Source organism: Manis javanica, chromosome 8 (genome assembly GCF_040802235.1).
Source record: "Manis javanica isolate MJ-LG chromosome 8, MJ_LKY, whole genome shotgun sequence".
NCBI classification, from domain to species: Eukaryota; Metazoa; Chordata; class Mammalia; order Pholidota; family Manidae; genus Manis; species Manis javanica.
Genome location: NC_133163.1, coordinates 26,835,590 through 26,858,968, shown reverse-complemented (window position 1 = coordinate 26,858,968; position 23,379 = coordinate 26,835,590). Strand labels below are relative to the sequence as shown.

At 35.0% G+C, this 23,379-nt stretch overlaps 1 protein-coding gene across 3 annotated transcripts in view; it reads left to right on the top strand.

Annotated features, from left to right (window-relative positions):
• The window catches only part of YLPM1 (YLP motif containing 1), a 64,952-nt gene extending 46,244 nt beyond the window's left edge, over positions 1–18,708 (top strand). For 2 of the 3 annotated variants that reach the window (XM_017651737.3, XM_017651736.3), the window contains exons 12-21: positions 1,354–1,416; positions 1,708–1,827; positions 2,070–2,246; positions 2,342–2,425; positions 2,708–2,791; positions 4,880–4,960; positions 8,024–8,075; positions 13,144–13,274; positions 17,810–17,992; positions 18,324–18,708. In XM_017651737.3, coding sequence (XP_017507226.2) covers positions 1,354–1,416; positions 1,708–1,827; positions 2,070–2,246; positions 2,342–2,425; positions 2,708–2,791; positions 4,880–4,960; positions 8,024–8,075; positions 13,144–13,274; positions 17,810–17,956 — 939 coding nt within the window. In that variant the 3' untranslated portion in view covers positions 17,957–17,992; positions 18,324–18,708. Of the gene's footprint in view, positions 1–1,353; positions 1,417–1,707; positions 1,828–2,069; positions 2,247–2,341; positions 2,426–2,707; positions 2,792–4,879; positions 4,961–8,023; positions 8,076–13,143; positions 13,275–17,809; positions 17,993–18,323 lie in introns of those variants that run through there. The other variant, XR_005053879.2, reaches the window with a different exon arrangement.
• Positions 18,709–23,379: the final 4,671 nt, after the last annotated feature.

The window sequence follows — 23,379 nt, the reverse complement described above, 5'->3', positions numbered from 1 at the left end:
AAGTCATTGTTTTAAAGTCTGTTTCATCTATTAGTGTAACTACTCCAGCTTTCCTGTGGTTGCTGTTTGCATGATACATTTTTTTTATCCCTTTACTTTCAAACTATAAACTATTTGTCTTTGAATGTAAAGTATATCTCCTGTAGACAACATGTAATTGGATCTCATTTTTTTATGCAATCTGACAATTTCTGCCTTTTAATTGGATTGTTTATTCCATTCACCTTTAATGTTATTGATATAGCTAGCTTAATTCCATTTTTAGATTGTTCAATTTGTATAGGAACACAATTGATCTTTGTGTATTGATCTTATATCCTGCAACATTGCTGAACTCACTTGTTCTGATTTTTAGCAGATTTCCCTAAGATTTTTCTGTATACAAGTTCCATGTCACCTGCAGAAAGAGATGGCTTTACTTCTTCCTTTCCAGTCTGAATGCTTTTTATTTCTTTTTCTTGCTGTGGATAGAACTTCCAAAACAGTGTTGAACAGATGTGGTGAAAGTGAACATCCTTGTTTTATTCCTGATCTTAGCAGAACTTTCAGTTTTTCACTGTTACGATGTTAACTGGGTTTTCAGTAGATGTCCTTTGTCAGGTTGAGGTTCCCTTCCATTCCTAGTTTGTTGAATGTTTTTATGATAAAAGGATGTTGGACTTTGTTGAATGCTTTCTTTACATCAACTGAGATTTTTGTGATTTTTGTTCTTTACTGTGTTGTGTGTGATTTTATTTTATTGTATGATTTTTGTTTCTTATTCTATTGATATGATGTATTACATTAATTGATTTTTAGATGTTAATTTGCATCCCTGGTATAAATCGCACTTAGTCATGGTGTATAACTCTTTTTGTGTGTTGCTGGTTCAGTTTGCCAGTATTTTGTTGAGAATTTTTGCATCTATATTCTTGAGACATCTGTAGTTTTTGTGTGATGTTTTTACCTGGTTTTGGCGTCAGGGTATCTGCTTGATTTGAAATGCAGGCCTCATAAAATAAGTTGGGAATTGTTCCTTCCTTTTCTGTTTTTTTGGAAAAGTTTGTTAATAGTTAATATCAATTCTTCTTTAAATGTTGTTAGAATTCGGCAATGAAGCCATCTGGGTTCTGGGCTTTTCTTTGTGGGTAGTGTTTTGAATTAGTAATTTAATCTCTTCACTTGTCATATGTCTATTCAGATTGTTTCTTCTTGATCATTTTCAATAGTCTTGGTCTTTCTAGGGATTTGTGCATTCTGTCTAAGTTATTTTTTTCTTTACTGTCTATCCTGGAGAATAATAAGTTACTGTTAACTATAAGACCTCATTATAAAAAAATCTTATCTGGGTATTATTTTTTCATTGTGTTTCAGATTGTTGTTATAATGAGAGGATTGCCTGGCAGTGGAAAGACACATGTTGCAAAACTTATTCGAGTAAGTATGGGAAAGCCAAACAATCTATTGCTTCTGTTAGCCACTTGCCTTCTTAACAAGCAGTGTAATATCAATACAGATATTTCCTGTTTGATCCATTCTAGTTGACCTCTGTGGTAGATGACATCCCATACAAATTTTGATCTGCTAAGCAAATATTTTTGCTTCTGCTTGATTTAAAAATCACCAGAAAATTGCATATTATTTAGCCACAAAAGACTTTGGTGCAAACATTCATCAATTTATTCCACAACTTATAGTTTTTAACTTTGTTAACTATATGGTTCTTAGGATAAGGAGGTAGAATTTGGAGGACCTGCACCTAGAGTTCTAAGTCTGGATGATTACTTCATCACTGAAGTAGAAAAAGAAGAGAAAGATCCAGATTCTGGAAAGAAAGTGAAAAAGAAGGTATGGTATATTCCTCTCAGATTATATCCTGATTCATTAATAGTATTGGAGGGAAAATATGTTCAGAAGAAATGTGGCTTTTTGGAAGACAAAGAATGACTTCTCTCTTTTTTGAACACAAACTCTAGTACTCAGGTGTGAAGGAAAGACTACAAAGGCATCTCTATCCAGATGCTAACCAGGGAAGAGGTTTAGGATGACTCTTCGCTTTTTCTAACTCTGTCTCTTTGGGGGGATCTTAGGTAATGGAATATGAATACGAAGCTGAGATGGAGGAGACCTACCGCACCAGCATGTTCAAAACTTTCAAAAAGACTCTGGATGATGGCTTTTTCCCCTTCATAATCCTGGATGCCATCAATGACAGAGTTAGACATTTTGACCAGTTTTGGAGTGCAGCAAAAACCAAGGGATTTGAGGTATACACTTCAAAAAAAAAAAAAACTTTAGAGTACTTTGTGTTATCATGTAAGTACTGCATTTGTTTGCCTAATCATCATTTGTTCTTTCTTAGGTATATTTAGCTGAAATGAGTGCAGATAACCAGACTTGTGGCAAAAGAAATATCCATGGAAGAAAGCTTAAAGAAATAAATAAGGTGATTTTTACAAATACAGAAGGTGTTATATTTTCTAAACTTAATTTTGTCTGTTGATTACTGTTGACTGAAAGTTCTTGTCTGTCCCTTTACTTCCAGAATATCTGTTCTGTATGCCTTAGTATTTCTTATCCTTTGTATCTAAGTGGAAGCAGTGGCCAAGCTCTTCCTGGAACTGGCATGTTTGGCTTCACAATATTAGTTAAATTTCTCTTGGATGCCCACTTGGTCTTTCTTTGGGTAGCTTCCAGAGATAACTTGACCTCCTGAATTTCTCCATAGATGGCTGATCATTGGGAAACTGCACCTCGTCATATGATGCGTCTGGACATTCGTTCTTTGCTGCAAGATGCTGCTATTGAAGAGGTGAGTGTCCTTTGGTTCAAAGCAGTGAACAGATGACCATGTTTTTCACCTTTTACTTTGAAACATTTTTAAATCACAGAAAAGTTGCTTAAATAGTGTAAGAACACCTGTACAACTTTGACTGAGATTCACCAATTGTTAATATTTTGCCACATTATTCTCTATGTAGACACACACATCTTATTACTGATCTCACTATTATTGTGGAGCCATTTGAGAATTAAGTTGCAGACCTCACAGTAGGTATCTCCCACCAATAAGGGCATTCTCTTACAAAACCAGAAGTCTCAATTATCAAATTCAGGAAATTTAACATTGATAAATTACTATATTAAGTAATATAAATTTCCTGAATTATCTTATATATAAGTACATGTTCAGATTTTACCATTTCCAAAACATGCTTTCTAACAATTTTTTAAACTCCAGGATCCAGTCCTTTAATATAAAATATATTTTCTCAGTCTTGTCATTGTCACGAAAGACAAAGTTTTTTTGAAGAGTATAGCCAGTTGTTTTTAGAATGCCCCTCAATTTGAGTTTGTCTGATTGTTTGCACATGATTAGTTTTAGGTTAAACATTAGTAGGAATGCTACAGAAGTGGTGTTGGGTTCTCACTGCATCATGTCAGGAGCCATATGATCTCAGTTTATTCATTATTGGTGATTTGTGTTGATCACTTGATGCAGGTGGTATCCATCAAATTTTTCTACCTTTTTCTCTTTGTAATAAATAAATAAATATAGGGAGATTCTTTGAAATTGTTAATCTCCTATGCCCAAATTAATTTTCACTCATTGATAAGTCTTGCCTAAATCAATTATTAATTTGATGAAAGTATATCTTTATTTATGGAAGAGGAGAGATTTTTGTTTTTTAATCAGTTGTGTACATCTGTTTTATTTGCTCTCCTCCTGTGAATGAGAATTTTCTACATTCGCTGTTGACATTGTATTTGTATGTGTTTCTACCTCCTATGCCACTCCTTAAGCCATTTTTCTCTGGCTCTGGAGACTCTCATGGAAGATTTCCATGACAGTGGGCAGTTCTCACTTTTGTTGCTTACCTTTGCAGCCACATATGACATAATTGAAAACATTTTTCACCTTCTTGAAAACATTTTTCTTTTGGCTTTCGTGAGTCCTCCTGGTTTTCCTCCTATCTCTCTGGCCATCCCTTTTCAGTCTCCTCTGCTGGCTGCTTTTGCTACTACCTTCTTTTGGATTGCCATTTATAATAAATTGTAAAGACTAGAATGAATTTCATCAATATCTTAACAATAATTATTATCTGAGTGGGGATTATGGATGATTTTTACAATTCTGCCATATTCCAAATTCTCTACCAAAAACATATATTACTTTAGTGCATCTCAAACTCAACATATCCAATATGTTATTCATCCAAACCTGTTTCTCCTCTAGCATTTTCTATTTTAGTAATTAGATCCACCAATCATTTGTTACTGAAACCTGGACACTTTACTCCCTTCTCCTTTACTATTTACTTTCCATTTTACCAATTATATTTAATGTAATTGGTAATTATATTTGGTAGCATATAAATTTTGCCATTTATTCCTCCACCATCTAGTCATTTCTACAAGTCTTGTCAATTTTACCTTACAAATATTTCTGTAACCCATCTACTTTCTATATGCATTGCTACCATTCTAGAGCAACATACTGTCTTACTTTTCACTATAGCCTTTCTTATATTTTGAAATTTGAATCTATATGTTTTACTTGATTGGAAAAATACTTGCTAAGGGTTTTAAAAAGAGATCCTAGTAATCCATAGACATTCCATCATCTTAGATAACCATCAGCTTAGAACAGATTGTTGTACTCAACTTCATAGGGAACTATGAAATGCCTACCTCAGGAAAATGAAAGGCAGGAATATCATTCTGTCTTTTGTCAGTTTTGTTGCAAAGTTTAGGGTGTTAAAAGTGAATAGTATATAACAGTGAGTCTGTGCTGTACTGCTCTGGTAATTGGACTCATTTCAGGTCTCAATGAAGGACTCAACATTTTCCTGTTAACTCAATCTTTTTTTTTTTTTTAATGATTATTGGGATGGTGTAGGTAGAGATGGAAGATTTTGATGCAAATATTGAAGAACAGAAGGAAGAAAAGAAAGATGCAGAGGAAGAGGAAAGCGAACTGGTAGGAGACAGACCAACCACTTTGAACAAAGTGTCTCTTTATTAAAACTCTCAAGGGTTTAAATTCAAATCTGTGGTCAGATTACTACTGTTGATGTGTACCTTAATGGTAAAAGTTTCCATAATCATCTTCATGGAGACTTTTGGGTACTTTTTATTTTCCCCTGACCTAAAGAGCCCTCTACTGTATTGTTACAAGAAAATTTTAAGAATGCTAAGAAATTTACCTTGATTCACTCAACTATTTGTGGATAGTTTTAGGGGATTATACTTTTTAAGAAAACCAATTACATATGGAAGGGTCTTCTTACATTCCAGCAGATGTGTGGTACAGCCTACCCAACATACTCGTAATTGTCTCTTTTCTGCTATAAGATCTCAAAATTGAGTTTCTGTTAATTGAGGCAGAAGAACTTATTGAATGAGGAGGCAGAGGGTTGCCACTGACTGCTGGATTTTTAATTCTGCATTTTATCCTATTAAGTGATGGGGAAAATGATTTGACTATGTAGGCAATGTATTTTGTTTAGGCTGATTAGAGGTTTATATAGTGGAGTTCGAGTTCCCGTGTACCTACTGTAAATGCTTTCGATCATACCTCTGTAGAGATGTTTGCCTTACCCTGTCATTCAAGAATATGCGACCTATAGAGTTATGTTTTAAGTGTTTGCTAATGAGGTACAGAGATTAGCAATGCCTTGGAATCATGTTGCTTTTATAATTCAAAATATTATTTGGTTTATTTAATACATCAGCCCTTGCTAAAGCTGCTTCTCATGTTCTTCTGAAAATGTACAAAGCAAGAACCCTGATTCCTACCCCTTAGAGAATACAGAGTCTCTAAGGAGTAGTTCCATCAGACTCATGTGTGATATAGAGGACTCTGGAAAGAAACTGTGTGTTTATATATAGAGATGGTGTTATCCTCTACATTCCTAGATTTCATATGTGGATTAAAAAATAAGCTTTAAAGTTAATGGCATTTGAGTCTCAGTATGTTTTTTTCTTTAAACAAAGTATTTTTTCTTAATTAGGTTGTATTTTGACATTTATGAACTAAAACACAGGCAGGAAATTCACTTAAAAGTTCCACACTGTTCTGGAATATGGCTGATGATCTCTTTAGACGTTTGCAGTGTGTGTACTAGAAAGTGATCACGTGAGAAGTCTATAATGTTAGCTTTCTGAAGCTCCGTCTTCCTTTTGTGGAGATTTCAGTTCAGGATATGGTTCATAATATCTGATGTGCTTAGGTATAGGTCAAAACTTGGAACTTTTAATTTAATGTACTGTATTTTAAAAAGCAAAATACACTGTAATACTATGTTTTTACATCACAAACATGGCAAGGAGGCCTTAGAAGTCTACCTTGCTGGACTCTCTCTTTTATTTCCAAGTGGCCTAACATTTCAGGCAGTGAGATGATGACATAGTTTAAGGAAGAACAGGGTGGTTTCATCAGGGGAAAAGTAACATACTTGTTTTGTTTATGTTATAAAACTTCGCTTAACCCCTTAAAAAATGCAGAATCCAGATCTTCTACTATTGGGTTCTATTCCAAGAGTAAAAGATTGTTGGAGAATTTTAACCAAAGGGTTAAGAGAAAGTCTTATGTCATTCAGACCATTTTAATGGAATTCTCAATAAACCTTGCATTTTCAGCTCTGTATTGATACTACAGCTGGGTGAAATCCAAACTTTTCTTGGTTAAGAGAATCCTTTTTTGTGGGGGGCGGGTTACTGGTATGATATTTTGCCTTCTTTAGCACTTCAGCAAACCTAGTAGGTATGACTTAGAGTTTATAAATATATTATTCTAGTGATGCTTAAGGTTTTCAGATGATGTTTGAGATATAACTTGTACAAATTTCATCAGTACTTAACTTTTAGCACCATCACTTCAGCATAGCTCTGTCTTGGTTTGTTCTAAACTGTATTTAGAAAAGATGTTATAATTTACAAACTGAATACTACCTAGTAAGTTGAAATTGAATTATGATGCTGTAGTAAAGTCTTCCACATAAGGTATTGTCATGAAATGTTACCTATGTTCCAGCTTACCTGTGTGTCAGTCCAGCCCATGAACTTGAATATTGCCTATAGTAGAGAGGTATACTGATTCTTGAAAGAAGATGCTGACACCTTTGATGAATCTGTCCTATATATTAAGTCCTAATATTAAAATCCTGTATGTTAAGATTTAAGAGATAACAGAGTCCAAATGAAGGAAAAGGGGATTCATTACAAATTCTGTGGAAAAAACTCACACTTGCTAGGTGAATAAACTGAAAGGATTACTACATAGTTTAATAGGTACATTGGGAAATTTGAAACCTGTGACGCTTTGTTTGAAATAAACCACCCAGTTATTTTAGTAAATAAGATGTAAAATGGCTGTGGATATTTCGGGTTTTCATATAACAGGAAAACATAATTTTAAAAGACATCAGAAATAATAATCTACTTTCAGCTGAGGAAGAAAATGCTCTGAAATTGACCCAGTAAAACTAATCTTTGTAAGATCTAACTTACAATGGATTGAGTGGTTTTAAAATGAAGTTGAACTTCATAGTTGTATTCAGTGATACCAAGTTTTCTCCTTTCTTCCAAGTATTTAAAATTACACTGGAATATAAAATAACTGTCTTGAAGAACACTCTTTGTAACTCATGACTACTATCACTTTTAGAAAATAACCTAGCTAGTATTATAAATCCTCTGCTACTCTGAATGATATTAATATCAGCACAGTCACGACAGTACATTCTTACCAATACACTGTTGTTCAGACTGCAGTTGTGTGTCCTGAGCTGTAGCTGCCTCAAATCACCTTCATGATACTATTCTGAAGTGACTGTTCTGAAATCTGGGTAGTGAAGTTTGGTGAATTTGGTAATTCAGTTTCTTCAAAGATAATGAGACTGTGTTTTCCCTAAGGATATATTTGTAATCAGTGAGTGGAAACTGAATCCATTCCCAGTTTTAATGCTTTTCCAGTTCAAAAGTGATATGCATATGTGTGTCTCTTTCTAACCCTTCGAGCTTCTCTCTGTGTACGATTTAGGGTTACATTCCGAAAAGCAAATGGGAGATGGACACATCTGAGGCAAAGCTAGGTGGGTATTTCCTTTTTCCTGTTTTTATATGTGATACCTGCTGGTAATGGTCATAGGTCTTTCTGCTGTAAGAGGAGGAAATTTCCTAAAATTTCTGCTTTAAACCAAGATTTTTGGCCTACCTTAACACCCTCAGTCTATTTTGCTAGCTTTCAGTTAAATTAGTTGTGTATCTTGTGAAAGAATAAAAGAACATTTTAAAAGAACTACCTTCAATACCACTTAAGGTTTTTAGAGTAAACAGAAATTTGTGATAAATTTAGTAGTAAATACTGTTACTCTTTTATATTAATCAGAAATGTTGGTACCAATGAGATTTCTGCTTTTCTAAAAGAATTTTTAACTGTGGTCCAAAGTTGAACCTGATTATGAATACTTCAGGTAATAATAGTAGTAATAATAATAAATATTGAAATCTAAAAATTAATTAAAAGGCATTTATTTTCCTTGTATAGTAAGTTAGAGTTTCTGGGTAGGGGGAGGTAGATACATACTTTAGGTTTTCAAGGAGCCTTCTCTATAAGATTCTGTTTAAATTTTCCTTCAGCTTGTCTTTAGTGCCATACTACAAGGTAAACTAACTGGTTAAAAAGATTGTCTAAATCAAAAATTGGAGTTGATTAATGTGAGGTTATCTGTCAAGCAGAAAATCACCCATATCCAGCAGATTTTTCTACAGTATTTCATGATTTACTGTAGAACATTTTCTCAGTTTTCTTTAATTTTTTTATTTTTTTATTTCACTTAAAGAGAAGCATTTAACATGCTGATTAAGCTGTATTAATAAATAATCTAAGAAAATGTGATAAAGGACTTTCTGAGATGATTGACCATACTAATGTATGAAGTATGACTCTTGGTCTCTGCATTTTTCTTCCTGATAATCTGTTATTCCAAAACTGAAGTAATCATCTAAATACCTTAAATTCATAGAACAAATTTGAGTCATTTTGCTGCTTCACTGTTTGGGACACATTGTCTGTATTTCTGACGTCAGAGAGGTGCATTTTACACATATTTGCATAGGCTCTGCCTTTTATTTTGCCCAACTGATCGTGATAGCAATTTATGTTGAACAGGTTCTATGTTAAAAGGTAGTACCATAAATTGTAATATTATTATTGGAATAGGTGCTTTGTTGTAAAGTCTAGAAGTTTTTTCTAGTATATGTCATGTGAAAATTATATGTGGTTACTTGATAGTTTGATAGATTCCTCCACTCTGGGAAATCTTAATAATAACCAATTATCTCCCTCCCTAAACTCTTAAAGCATTTATATGTGTTTAAATGCAATTAAATATGTAGAAAAATAATCACAAATTACTTTTTTTTAATAATGCTTTAGATCTGCTTTTTTGTCATTAGGTCTATTTGAAGTTCTATACTTTTAGAATAACCTGTAAGACGATAAGATCATTGCCCTCTTTTCTGCTTCTCTAAATTGTGATCGTCTTTTGGGGCAAATAGATCATACATAAAGAGACAAGGGGGTTGTAAAAGTGGTAAATATTTTAGCTAAGCATATAATCTTCAGAGGCCTCATGTAGTATATAACCTAGGATAATATTTTTTTAACTTCAGCCAGGCCATTTTCTATTTTCCTTTTTAATTTCTGAAGAGAAAGAAAAATGGAATTTAGTTGTGATGATTATTCAAGAAAATATGATATCAATCTTGATATCAATTTCTGGAAAAAAATTCTAGCCTGTCTACCATTTGCTTCTCAGAAAAAACATACAAATTCAGTCCATTTTAAAGTCAGAATGTTAGACAATTAATTCCAGAAATGGATTTGTTAAATAAACCATTTCAGTTAAAGGTACTGAAGATCTAGTAATGCATCTGTTGGAAAATAAATTCTAACATGTTTGCAGTTGGATTTTTGTTTTTAATAAGAGTAACAGTGATATTTCATATAATCACTTGCATCTTGAACCACTGAATTATCTTGAGAACTAATCACATGTGGTGGAAAGCAAATTGATTCTTGAAAGTATCAGGATGTTTGCGGATTCTTGAAAGTACTTGTTTCTTTGAGATTGGTCCATGGAGCCACTTGAGAAGAAGATTCTTCTCTCCAATATGAGGATCTTCATCTGAGAATTAGCCTAGTTATGTTGCCTTCCTTATAACAAATTCAGTAGATTTGACTACGAGGTACGACTTATTTTTCTGAGTACTTTACCAACATTCTTAAGTTACTCTTGGTAACACGATTATGCTGGCTGGAAACATTAAGTTTTAGCAATGTCACACATTGAGCTAGAAGAGCTGAATCTGTAACTGAGGAATTTTGATTCACAAATGAGTCTGCCAGTGAGAAAATACTCATTTGCCCATAATCTTTCAGGCAGCTGGTTAAATCTCACTGCAGATTCTTTGTGTTCATTAGGCCTACTATATACAATTAAGCCTATGTCAGAATATTAAATTGGAAGTGGTTTAATTTAAAAATTTGGAATGGGCCTGAGCTGTTTCTGGCAAGGGTGTCATGGAGTAGTTGAAGACTGCCTGTGGCTGGCCCACCTTCAATCACACCTGACTGGTTCCTTCCCAGCTAGGACACAGACACCCAAACACAAAGGTGGTATATACGACATCAGATGCTGGGATTTAGCAATGAAGCTACTTAAATTAAATTCCAATGACATAACTTTGAGAAACTAAAAGAATATTTGAGACTATTATCCTAATTTAGTTTTCTCCACATCAAGTACTTTTGCTTTTCTCATCTTTATCGTTTGTCTCTGCTTTGAGTTATTGTGTATTGGCCTTCTGTGTGTCAGGCAGTTTCATTTCTTCACAGTTGGAATGCAATTATTTGTATAGGTGCATAACCCTTGTATGTTCACCATGAATAAAATTTTGGAAATGACATTTATGTTTAAAAAATACATAGATGTATCTAAAATTTGTTTCTGTTGTACTGTAATAAATATACTGTTTTCAAGATGTGGTAAAGTGTATTGCCAAGTTGGATATTTAAACTTTCATCTTCATCTTTAAACTTCATCTTTTGAAACTTAAAACTTTTGAAAATCATTAGTATGAGTGTATTGGACACCAATCGTCTTCTGTAATTAACACCCCAGATTTCTCTTCCCTCACCTTATGCCATACATCTGTGTGTTTGGGTTTCCAGGATGCCATGTGAAAAGGTATAAACCTTTCTTCACCCCCAAGAAGTAAACTTTAAACATGTTGTGCATACTAAAATTTCAGATTAAACATTACAAAAAGGGTGCTCAGACTAGAAATACATGGTTTTCTGAACTTTCCCATTGCAAATATGGGACTCCTGGTCTGTAACTTCTGTCATATGCCCAGTGTATGAGGAAAAGTCCTTGCAGTTTTCACACTGTCCCTCTGCATTGCTGCCTGGCCATACTCTATTCTTGGAATTGAAATGTGAAAGTTTTCCTTTAAGTATGTTAATGTCAAAGTTGATCTTAATGAGTTTGGAAAACCTTTGAGGTTTATTTAATAAGTATGTTGAAGCTTCCTACTCTTCTGATAATACTGTACCCTGTTGAACTAGAATGGTTTTGTTGGTAGGACTTTGTTCATTTTCTGATACCATATTTTGTGTCCCTGTACAATCAAGGGGTCACTTCATAAAGGTCTTGTATAATATGGCCTGCCGTATACATGTAGATAGAGCCATTTGGTACAACATGTGATTTACTGAAGAGATTAGAGGACTGTTTCTGTTGAACTCATCCATGTTAAATTTTCCAAAGTGATATGATAACAATTTCTTGAGGTGTAAAGTGTTATAGTTTGCCTTGCTGGTTTTTCATTAATATTGCTTTTATAGGGGAGGGGTTTAGGAAGTAAAAGTGTTGCCAAGTATGCAACGTCGTACTCGTTTTTGAAGCCTGTACAGTATGGTACAGTTAGTTGTGTGTGAAACTTACACATTTAAAACAAACTCACCCTCCTTCCTGCCACTGCTTCCATTGTACTTTTCTTTTCATACCAAGTTCTTTCCAACTTGGTGCCTAAAGATTTCTATTATATACTCTCTGCACCCTTTATGGAGTTCAGTGAAGTGTAGTTATTATGTTTCTGAAGTTTTTAGGTTTTCTTTTATTGACCTTCTTAATAATTATGTGTTTATATAACTACAGATGATTCAAAAGCTTAGGGCTTCAGTGTAGCTAAAAATATATAAAACTCATAAAATTTCACACATAAGAATTCAAAATCAGTACTAACAACCAATAAAAAGACCACACATTTTCATTGCATGTTCTTGAAAGACACCTAACCTCATATCTCATAATTTCTGAATCACCAATCCCTGCTCATTTAATTGGTTACAGTTTGGGCCTTCAGAAAGCCTAGCCCTCTCAGATTGAGGATTCAGAAAGAAATTTCAGGTCTGGTCACTTTGGCTAATTAACTCAGCCTCAGAATGGTCAACGGCACCTCATAGTGTAGCTAGAGAAAGTGGTGATTTGTACCATCAGCTTATTCATAAACATGAACTCACAGCAGATCTTCTAACAGTGTTCAAAATCCCAAGAAACTGTTAATCTAAGACCTTCTTAAAAACATTAGTTTGGCTCATTAAGTTCTTGATACTACTTTTCATGTGACACAGGATCACTCATACATGACTGCAGTCAAATGGGTGGTGGTAATATTGTTTTAAAGCGGGGGTGGGTGGAGGGGTGGAAGAAATTGTTTTTAGAAAAACCCAACTTTTCCTTTTCCTTCAGAACATGAAACCTGAAATGTGATTTGGCGGGGGGAGGTTGGAAGGGGTTGAGGGGGCCTGTGGGGAGGCCAGGAGACAAGTGCCTTCCTTGCTCTGTCCATATTTGTTACTTAAACCAACATTGTAATGTAATAGCTGCCAGTAGGAACACCAAATAAACAATGGAAATTGCACAGAACTTGATACTCTCTCAGCCAAGAAGATAGTTTGGATCTGCAAGTGATGCTGCTCTCAAAAATATGGATGTGCCCTCTGACAGTGCTCCAGTCTTCTTTTCCCTGTTTGTGTGTTGTATGCAAACTCACACTCTTCCTTAATGCTGCGGCTCTGTGTTTGTCCCTCAGACAAGTTGGATGGCTTGAGAACTGGTGCTAAAAGGAAACGTGACTGGGAGGCAATTGCCAGCAGAATGGAGGATTATCTTCAGCTCCCTGATGATTATGATACTCGTGCTTCAGAGCCTGGGAAGAAAAGGGTAAGAGACTATCATTATTGCCAACAGATAAAGGGCCCATGTAGGCATCTGGTTGAGAAAGTTGTAGGCAGATAATCACATGAATGCTAGTTTTTTAGAGTGATTTAGTTTATGTTATATCATATTACACACCAAAAAAAATGAGTCAGACTTTATAATTTATGAGGTGAAAATGTACAAGGAACTTAAAAAGTGGACAATAGAACTTCACATGATGAGCATTTTGTCAACATTGAAGGAGTAGAGTGGCCACTTGTGCCATTTTATCTTGGGGGCAAAAAAGCCAAGTGCAGAGTGGAATGTTGACGAGAATCTGTAGGACTTCTTAATGGATTAGATGTAGAGGGTCCAGGAGTGGATGGGATGACTCTGGGGTTCTGGCCATAAGCACTCCATGTATGTGATGCCATTTACTGAGATAGAGAAAACTGGTGGAGGATAAGGGGTGTCATAAATTTGATAGTGAAAAATCAGAAGTTCAGTTAAATGACCAATTAAGTTAGAAATGATAATAAGACTCAGGACTCCAAAATTTAGATATACAGATAGAGGTAAATGTCTCAAGAAGTAAAGAATAGTCAGTTGTTAAATGGTACAGAGGAGATAAATTGAGACCAGAGAAATGGCCTTTGGATTTGGCAACACGGCTATCATTGATGATTGATCAACAATTAGTCCAGTTTTCTTAGTTGAAGGACAGAAGCCAGTTTGGAGCATATTAGAGAAGGAATAGGAAATGAAGAAGTACAGAACAGCAAATGTGGACAACCTTTTGAAGAAGTTTTGCTAAGAAACAAGCAGAGAGATGAAGCCAGGATGTCATATAGATGTCATAGTCAATGAAAAGTGATATTTGTGTATATCCTTTAGAACAAAATAACAAAGCAAAAGGGACCATATTATATATGATTCGCATAAGCCTTTCCCAGTTAATTTGTCTTCATCTTCCTGTATCAGAATGTACAGACCTACTGTTCTTTTTAAATGGCTACCTTGTATGCCATCATTTTTGTACTATCATTTATTTATCCAGTCTCTTATTGGTGGATGCTTATGCTGTTTCATTTTTCATTTTATTGCTAATAATAAATACTATGGTGAAGTCATGGTGTATATATGTCTTGGCATTTTTGTGAAATTACATCCCTAGGGTGGATTTTTAGCACTAAAGCTGCAAGCTCATAGAATATGATTTATCATTCTGATAGATATTATGAGATAGCTTTCCAAAAAGGTTACACCTATTTATACACCCCATGTAAGCAAATTCCTGTTTTTCACACTTAGACCGGCAGTGCTATTATTTAAAAACTTTTTAACTTTTGACACTCTGAGAGGTGAAAAAAAATAGTATTTCATTTTGCATTTCTTTAATTAAGAATGAGGTTGCATATCATTCATCTTTACACATCATTTCTTTATGAATTTCCTCAGAACTTTAAAAAGAATAAAAGTGCCAGTAAAACTTCATTACAGTGAATATCATTACAAAGAACTCCAGGTTTCAAAGCTCTTTGAAATTCTTCAGACAGTCCCTAGGCCTGCCCTTGTCTTTGTGGCTTGAGGGGATGGGGAGAAGAGATCTGATGAGTCTTTTTGTGCCCAGCTCCACCCAGGGACTGCTTGTATTGACACCTCTTAGTACAGTTTTAAGGTTGGGGCAACAGAAGTAGAAATAGCTCTCTCTTGGGAATAATAATTTGGTGTAATTAAGTATCAATGAATAATCCCAAATGAGAAATCTTTTCATCTAATTTATTTTTAGTCAGATAAATATCACTCTCTTCAATAAGGAGTATGTGCTTCCATATAATTTACTTGAGCTGGATGGGCAAAGAGAACTGAACTGTGCACATCCTAGTTCTTCAAAGTGGCTCCTCTTTAACTTTTCTCCCTGCTTCATACCCTCATTTCACGTAATTTTTAACCCTCAAACCACTCAGCAAAATCAACATCAGAGCACAGGGAGATCCTACAGGTAGCAAGGAGTGCTGATTTCTTACTAATTCCTTTCCTGGGGTCTCTTGATTTTTATAGTTCAGCTTTTTACAAATACTGCATGAGTTTCTGAGATTAACTTCCAGTATTAACAAAAAACTAGCTCTGTAGAGTTGATCATATTAGATACTTACCAAAATGGCTGGGTTTTTTAATACAATTCCTTTTTTTTTAAATTTCACTTGCTTAGTTGGATATAAGGTGGTAACTCAAATGAACTTTAATTTCTGTTTCTTTGATAACTGTAGAAGGTGAACATTTCCCTTGTTTGTTGAACTCACCTTTGAGTGTTATCAAGATTTTTTTGTGTTACAACTTTTTTTGTAGTTACTATAAATGGCAAACAATTGAGATTGTAAATCTCAAAGTACCTCTAGGAAGATTAGGAGGGACTCTGACATACGAAGCCATTTCTAGCTGAAAAGTCATTATTCTGCTCCTTATATTTTTAGTGTTTGGTAATTGCTCATTCTACAGGGTTCAGTGTCTGTGTGGTAGGTCTGTGGATGAGGCCTCTAAAGAAGAAGTCCAGTGGAGAAGTCCATCATATAAATAATTAATACAGCATCAGTATGTATTAGAGATGTGAACAAAATACAGTAGTTTCTGAAATATTTAAATTTCAACTTTAAAATTGAGAATATGCTAAAATAGCTCATTTAAAAAATAATTACATATTTTTTAAAATCCCATATTCTTTATTTTATCTGAATTTAGAGGCGTAGGATTTAAACTGCAGATTTAAAAGTTAGCTCTCCATTTATTCAGGATGAGGTTGATCAGTGTGTTTAACTCTGTGCTAAGGATGTACTGGGGACTCGTTACTTGTTCTTTGTTCAGTTGCCATAATATCTGTCCATCTGTCCATCCTTCATCCCTCTTAATCATAGTTATTTTTGCTAAAATGTGTCCCCTTGATTCCAAGGGGAACTGAGAGAAGTATGACTCTATCAAAATAAGTACATCAGCATTAATGAGCAGAACATTGAGAGATCTTTGTACGCAAAAGATCTCACATTATTTATTAGGCTTTTTACTAAGATGCATGAAGGAAATTGAGCCATAGGTTTTCCACACAATAAATATCTACTTTGAAAGGAGCCAGGTGTTACCAGTTTTTCCCCACTCCTAGAACTATGTATCTTTGACCAAGTGGTTGCTGTTTGGAGAAGCCTAGTCCTGTAAATAGTAATAGGGAAGGTCAGTGTGCCTCTAGGAGCAGTAATGCATTTGTAGATGCAATGTGAAGAGCATTGAGTATGCATGCTCTGATTCCCTTTCCTTGTCAAAGATAATAAATTACAAGCCATATTTAAAATACAATATCTGCAGACTTTGGTACTATACTGCAAACCACAATTTCATAGTCTCTCTTTTAAGCATTTCAACTTGTATAAAGTATGATATATCCACTTATATTTTTTTAATTATTAATATAAGAATCTATATTTCATGTATTAAAATTTTAAATACTGTGTTTAAATTATTAATATAACATGTAAGAAACTGTATTTTTTAAATATCAAATCACCAACTGGAAATATCCCTTATCTGTATATATTTGTGGTTATAATCTTCTCATAAATGATATCAGTCAAGTCCATCTCTTGGCCTTTTTATTCCATGACTGCAAGTAATAATACCAGCTCCCTGTTTTCTCTCTAAGATTAAATTTCAAGGAATATTTATTGTGTAGAGATAAAGAAAAGTCAGTCTTTCATCTAAGGTGTTAATAGTGTGTTAGGGAAGACAGATCAATACATGGATAATTGAAATATAGTGCAGAAGTTCAAAAATAGACATGTCAAAATCCAGAATTAGCTCCAGAGAAGCAATGATTATTTGACTGGCAAAGGATAAGAGGGATAAAGCAGGGGTTGATGACTAGAACTCATGGCAGGTGGACAAGGTTAGAGCAAAGAAGTTTCAGGAAGAGAGACTAGTATATGCAAGGTTATGTAGATGGGACATGGCCTTGTGTGCTCTGAGAGCTAGATGTAATTTTGTGTTGCTTATACAAAATGCCATAGGCACTGCCCAGAGATGCCGCAGGAGAATAGTCAGGGCCAGCCAGATGCAAAGGGACCTGTGTGCTTGGATTTTATTATGTAAGCAGGGGAAGGATTTAAACAGATGAGAGTCACAGCTGTGTGTATTTTAGGAACATCACTCTACCAGAGTGGATGGCAGAGAGTGAGAATGAAGATTGGAAGACTAGTCAGAGGTTATTGTTTACCTCAGGTAAAAAATGAGCTCACTGAACTAAAAAGGAGTGACAGAGGAAGGGGAGGGGACAGGACTGAGCTGAGTACTGAACTGCTCAGGAGCTGGATTGGTTAGGACTTGGTGATTAACTAAAGAGTTTTCTTTTTGATGTAGGATTTATGGCTTTCTCCAGTTCTCCCCAGTTAGTGTCTAATTTTTTTAACTCCTGGTTTCAAATTAGTTATCCTACCCCTTACACTATCCAGAGAGGAAAGAGGCCCTTTGCATATTTATTTTTCCTAAAGCCCAACCTAATGCTGTGTTCTTTTTAGGTGAGATGGGCAGATCTGGAAGAAAAGAAGGATGCAGATAGGAAAAGGGCCATAGGTTTTGTGGTCGGACAGACTGATTGGGAGAAGATCACAGATGAAAGTGGTCACCTGGCTGAAAAAGCCCTCAATCGAACCAAATATATATGAGACTTAGTTTTTGAATGGAGTCACTGATACTTTAAGGTAAGGGTATATAGTCATATAAATAGCCTACTGTGTGATTGTTCTAAAGGGTTTGAAATAAAAAAGACAGCATGCTTTGCTAAAAATGCTTCTCTTCCTATATTATTTTCTGGTTCTAAAAGAGTAAGTATATGCTAGTTGTCAACATTTACAATACAATGTTTTGGAAAGGAAGCAATTTTCTGCAACCTGGCTCACTTAGGAAACTATAAGACTTAAGAAAAGTTTGGATTCTGTGGATTTGGGAAGGAGTGGAGTGGTGAGATACTAAGGTACTGAACTTTCTTTCTACCTTTCTTTCCTGCATGACAGCCTTTTCTTTTCTTTCCAGGTGGTTCGCTTTGAGGTGCTCTGAAGCCAAGGCCTCATGGAACTTCATGTGTGTCACCTTGCTACCACGTTTCAGTTTTTGTTTTGTTTCTACTGCTTTAGTTTTTTAAAGTTCTCCAGTGTCCCCAAGAGGTATTAGAATCTTGCTGTACCCAAGCAAGACATTAATTTTTCTTTTTAACTATTTTGGGGAGGGAGGGAGTGATAGCTTAACTGCTGAAGCCAGGTGTGTGTGTGCTGGAGGATTCCAACAGAAAATTTCCTCCACTGTACAGTGTCACAGACTATATCATCATTGCTTTATGGCTGTTTTTGTTTTTTACTGTATGTAACTGGTAGCTGATTGTACTAGGATTAAAAACAATAAACTTTCATGATAAAGCCGATGAGATTCATGGGCTATACAGCATGGGCCCCTTTCTCTTGTTTTCTTAATTTTATTTTTATTGCTCTTTTTAATATGGTGTGTTCTAATTACGTGCTAGCTGAACATCCCTAAACCTCTTTCCCCTTGAAGATCATATAGCTCAATGATTCCATAGCACACGTTGTAAACACAAGGCTCAGTGATCTGTTTTATAGCTGATTTCTTTCTCTGTCTTTGCGTCTTGAAAACTAGTAGAGACAACTCCAAGTATTTATCAGTTCTCTGGAGCACATCTGTTCTGTAACAAGGTATTTTATTGTTTTATTGTTCGTTTGTTTGTTTGTTTTGATCCTCTTCCTGTTCCTCCCTCTTTTTACTTTCTCTCTTCATGCTATGTTATAGTCTGATTTTTCCCTAATCTGGCTTTGACTCCTGTGGACAGAACTGATGTACTCCGTAGAACTCAGGAGTTTGTTGCCTTACTGCTGAACTTGATTGTTGATTTTTTAAAAATCAGGATTGCAGGAAAGGAATCTGGAGATGCAGAGCCCTCTGGCAGGCAGCCTTTAAGCCTGTCAAATTTGCAGGTTCTTGCCAGATTGCTCATTATTGGAAAACATGGCCTTTTGCACAGAATTTCCTCTCTTGTGGATAGTACCAGCTGGAATCTAGAAACGTACAGAGCTAAAATCCAAATATCATTCCTATTTAAAAACAGGAAAAGAGCTCTTTTCTCTTATTCATTCCGCAAAGAAAAGTTACTTTCTAACATGAGAGAAGACAGAGAAGAGCCTTATTCCTCAAACACCATTTCCACTTGGTAATCCAACTCAGCAAATTGTAAGTTTGTTCCCAGAAAGCTTGAATATTTCAAAATGTTCACTTTTGAGCTACAGACAAAAACCTTAGTCTTATGACTTACATTAAATACTGTGTGACTAGAGATAATATTTATTAGCAATCAAATGGTATCACTTTGGGTTAAAGAACTTGAAGTTATAGTACTGAAAACTAATGGGATATCCCGACAACTTTCTATACTTTTATTTTCCCTGAAATTCTGAATGTTTACACTTAAGAGGCTTTTAAGTTCATTAGCAAGTCAATATTGAATATATAATTTGCTATATTTAATAACTTCCATTGTGGTGTTTGACAAGCTACTTTGGTTGCTTTTTGGCTGACAATACATTTCTATGTACCAATCTTTCTCAGCTGCCTTCATTATGTTGAGTGAAAATCTATAACAAGATAGCCAATAGAATTATTGTTTGTTCAAAGACCCACGTACTAGTTACTAAATTTACCAAATGTCTGTTCTCATCAAAAACAAAATTTCCAGAATGTGTTTTCCAGGTCAGAAGAAAATGGGGGCATATATGTTCTTATAAAGGATGTTTAACTTCAGTTCTCTCAACTTTTTATGTTCAGACTGACAGTATTCAGAATGCCAATGAAATGAGAAGTAGTAATCACCCATTAATCACTTTAAATCCATCATGTTGTTGCCTTGCAGTCATGGCCTTGGGTCTGTGATCTTAATGCTAAGAGGGGATGGGGAAGGGTGAACAGAGTCAGAAATGACAGGAATGGACATAGAATGTTGCCTACTTTAGGAAATCGATATAACAAATAACCTCAATGTAAGAAGATCAATGAAAAAGAAGGTTGGGTGCCAGAAAGGAAATAATAGAGACTGTCAGTCGGTATTTGACTTTGCTAGTCCATTATGGGACTATAAGAAATTCTTCAATTTGCATTATCACTAGAAGCAGAAAAGAATAAAAATTCTAAGAATGTCTTGGAGAAATTTGGTGTGGGTAAAAAATGCCTTGATAACACAAATATTTTAAGTTTATTAAGAGATGTCCTTGGAATACAGAGGACCTAACTTGGGTTCCATTTATTTACTAGGATTTTACTGTTGTTTTATTTACATTGCTTTCCTTATCATCTCAGAAAGCTTCTTGGTATGTGTTTTAAATTTTTTTACTTTAATCATATGAAGTTTATTTAAAATATTTTGTATTTCTTGTGTCTTTAAGCAAAATAATACAATGTTGGGGGAAGTTTTTGATATCTTTCACGTTTCAGATCTTTTAAACTAAAACTTCTCACTTTGGTGATAGATGAGGTGCAGAAATTTTTCCATTTGTGAATCATTTATGTAGGTTTAAGCTGGTATAATTCAAAATATATTGTGACTGATTAGAGATCAAAAGCTTGATACATGGTAAACTGGTGACACGATACACATTTCTACAAGTTCAAAATTGATTTCAGGTATCAATGGTTAATTTAGAAGTTTACTGACAAAGATAAAAATCTTACATTTTCTAGTTGGATTTTTTACCTTTTGAAAGAATTCTTATTGCCAATTGGGCAAACCAAAGTACGTGCCATCTCATCTGAAGACCAAGTATTAAATTCTAAATTGCTGACTAGAAATTTCAGCCTAGGTTTTCTTACTTTGGAGTCACCTCAGCTTTTTTGTCAAGTATTTTATCCTGCTAACTATGCAAGTGGTAAATATTTTGGTTATAACTGGTGTCTAGAGCCTGGCTTACTGCTGGGACTGTAAAAGCAATAGGTTGTGAGCTACAAAGAGATCATACAGCTGTTTCAGAAAGGTTTTAGAGTTTTGAGTTACCAAAACTGAGATGAACTTTACTAAGTCATAGAAGAATAATTCCTTATTTTTAGTACTGACAAACTCTAGTACAAGTTCAGGCTCCTGTCTTAGAAGCTATGTGACCTTAGCCAAATCATTTAACCTGTCTGAGCTAAGTTTCCTCATCTACATAAAGTGAAAATAACAAAACTCACCTGTTAAAGTTGCTGTGAGAAGTTGAGATAATGCTTGTAAGCTGCTTGACACAGTACCAAGGACATAGTAAAAGTTTAAAAATTGGTAGCTGATCACTATCATCACTTTTCTACTTGTTCTCATATGTAACTTGAAATTCGAAACTTTCACTTGGCTTGAAAATGTATGTCACCTTTTATAGTCAGCTACTATAGACTGAGCTCTGCCGTATTACATGGTGCAGTGTGTGTGCACTGAAAGAAAAATAATTCAGAAGCATTTTCAGGTAACCAATCAAACTGAGTATGGAGGCTTAATAAAGTACCCAAGAAAGAATGAGTGATAACAGAAAGCAGTTGCAAGACCATAGGGGTATACCAAGGTGATGGCACTGAAGCATTGATTTACCTCGATTTCCACATATTCAAAAAGAAAATAGGAGATTTTATGAATAAGTAATACCTTCATATAAATTCAGAAAGTTCAAAAGTGTCTAAAAGTCTCCCCTCCATCCCAGCCTGCAGCCTCCTACTGTGCTATCTATATAGAGGCAACCAGTGTTGCCTGTTTCGTGTGCTTTAAGAAAAATTATGTGCTTAAATGTTAAATATTAACATTTTTGTTTAGGTTTATCCAGTTGGTAGAATGCTACACATACCACCTTGTGTTTTTCTTATTAATAGTATGTCTTAGAGGCCATTCATGTCATACATAGAGCATTCCCATTCCCACTCCCCACTTCTCTCCCTCCTCTCTTCCTGTCTATTCCCTTCTCCAGCTCTTCTTCCCTTCTCATTTTCTCATTCTTTAAATTTCCTAAAGTACCTTCTTATTGTAGGAGCTTTACTGAAAGTTTTTAGGAATTGCTTCATCTATGTTTCTGTTCTTACATAGCATGGAAAATATATTGTGTGGTTGTATTTCCATACAGTTTTATCACACTTGTAGGTTAGTGTATCCATGCCCATCTTCCTTCCACCCATACCCCCATTTCTAACCCTTGGCAATCGTTAATCTGTTCTCCATTTCTATAATTTTATCATTTAAAGACTGGTTTATAAATGAAGTCATATAGTATATACTCTTTTGGGATTGGCTTTTTTACTTCGATTGGGATAATGCTCAGCGTTCATTCAAGTTGTTATGTGTGTCAGTATTGTTCTTTTTTATTACTCAGGAGCATTCTGTTCCAGTCTTTTTTTCAGCAGCAGAATATTTTACTTTGTGCCATAATTTGCCAGGTCTCTATTGATGAGTATTTATGCTGTCTTTTGCTCTTAAACATTGTGGATTTCATATATCATTATCACTCTGCCACTTCCCAATACCTGCCTAATTTCTAGGAATGAAGGAATACTACTGAAGGTGTCCTTTACATAGGCATCCTCAGAGGGTTGCAGGCACTTAAGAGCTAGCACAGCACAGTGGTGAACTCTGGAGAGAGTTGACAGTAATAAAATGACAAAGTAGATCTTGTTTCTTGGAAAATCCAGCATGATAGGATCTTGACAGCAAAGAACCATGGTGTGTCTTAAAGAGAGAACTGGCCAATAGAGAGAAAGGGCCAGAGATTCTGATGGTTCCCTCGTCCACATATAACGGACAGTTAAAACCTTAAGTCATTGTCCTCTGGTTGTTAATGCACCTGCACCTTATTGACTGATCTGATCTCAGTTTTAGGCTCATTGCTTTCACATAGACCCTTGTCAGAGAGCATTCTCATGACTGGGGCTGAGCTTCTATAGTTATGCACAGTCTTGTGCCTGCTAGCAGGACCTTACATTTGTGGTCCTATGAAAAGCCTGTAGATTCAATTTGCTGTAAAAGGAAAGGCGTGATTTTAAGTTTTCTACATAAGAAGCTTGAACTTTCTACCAAATATTC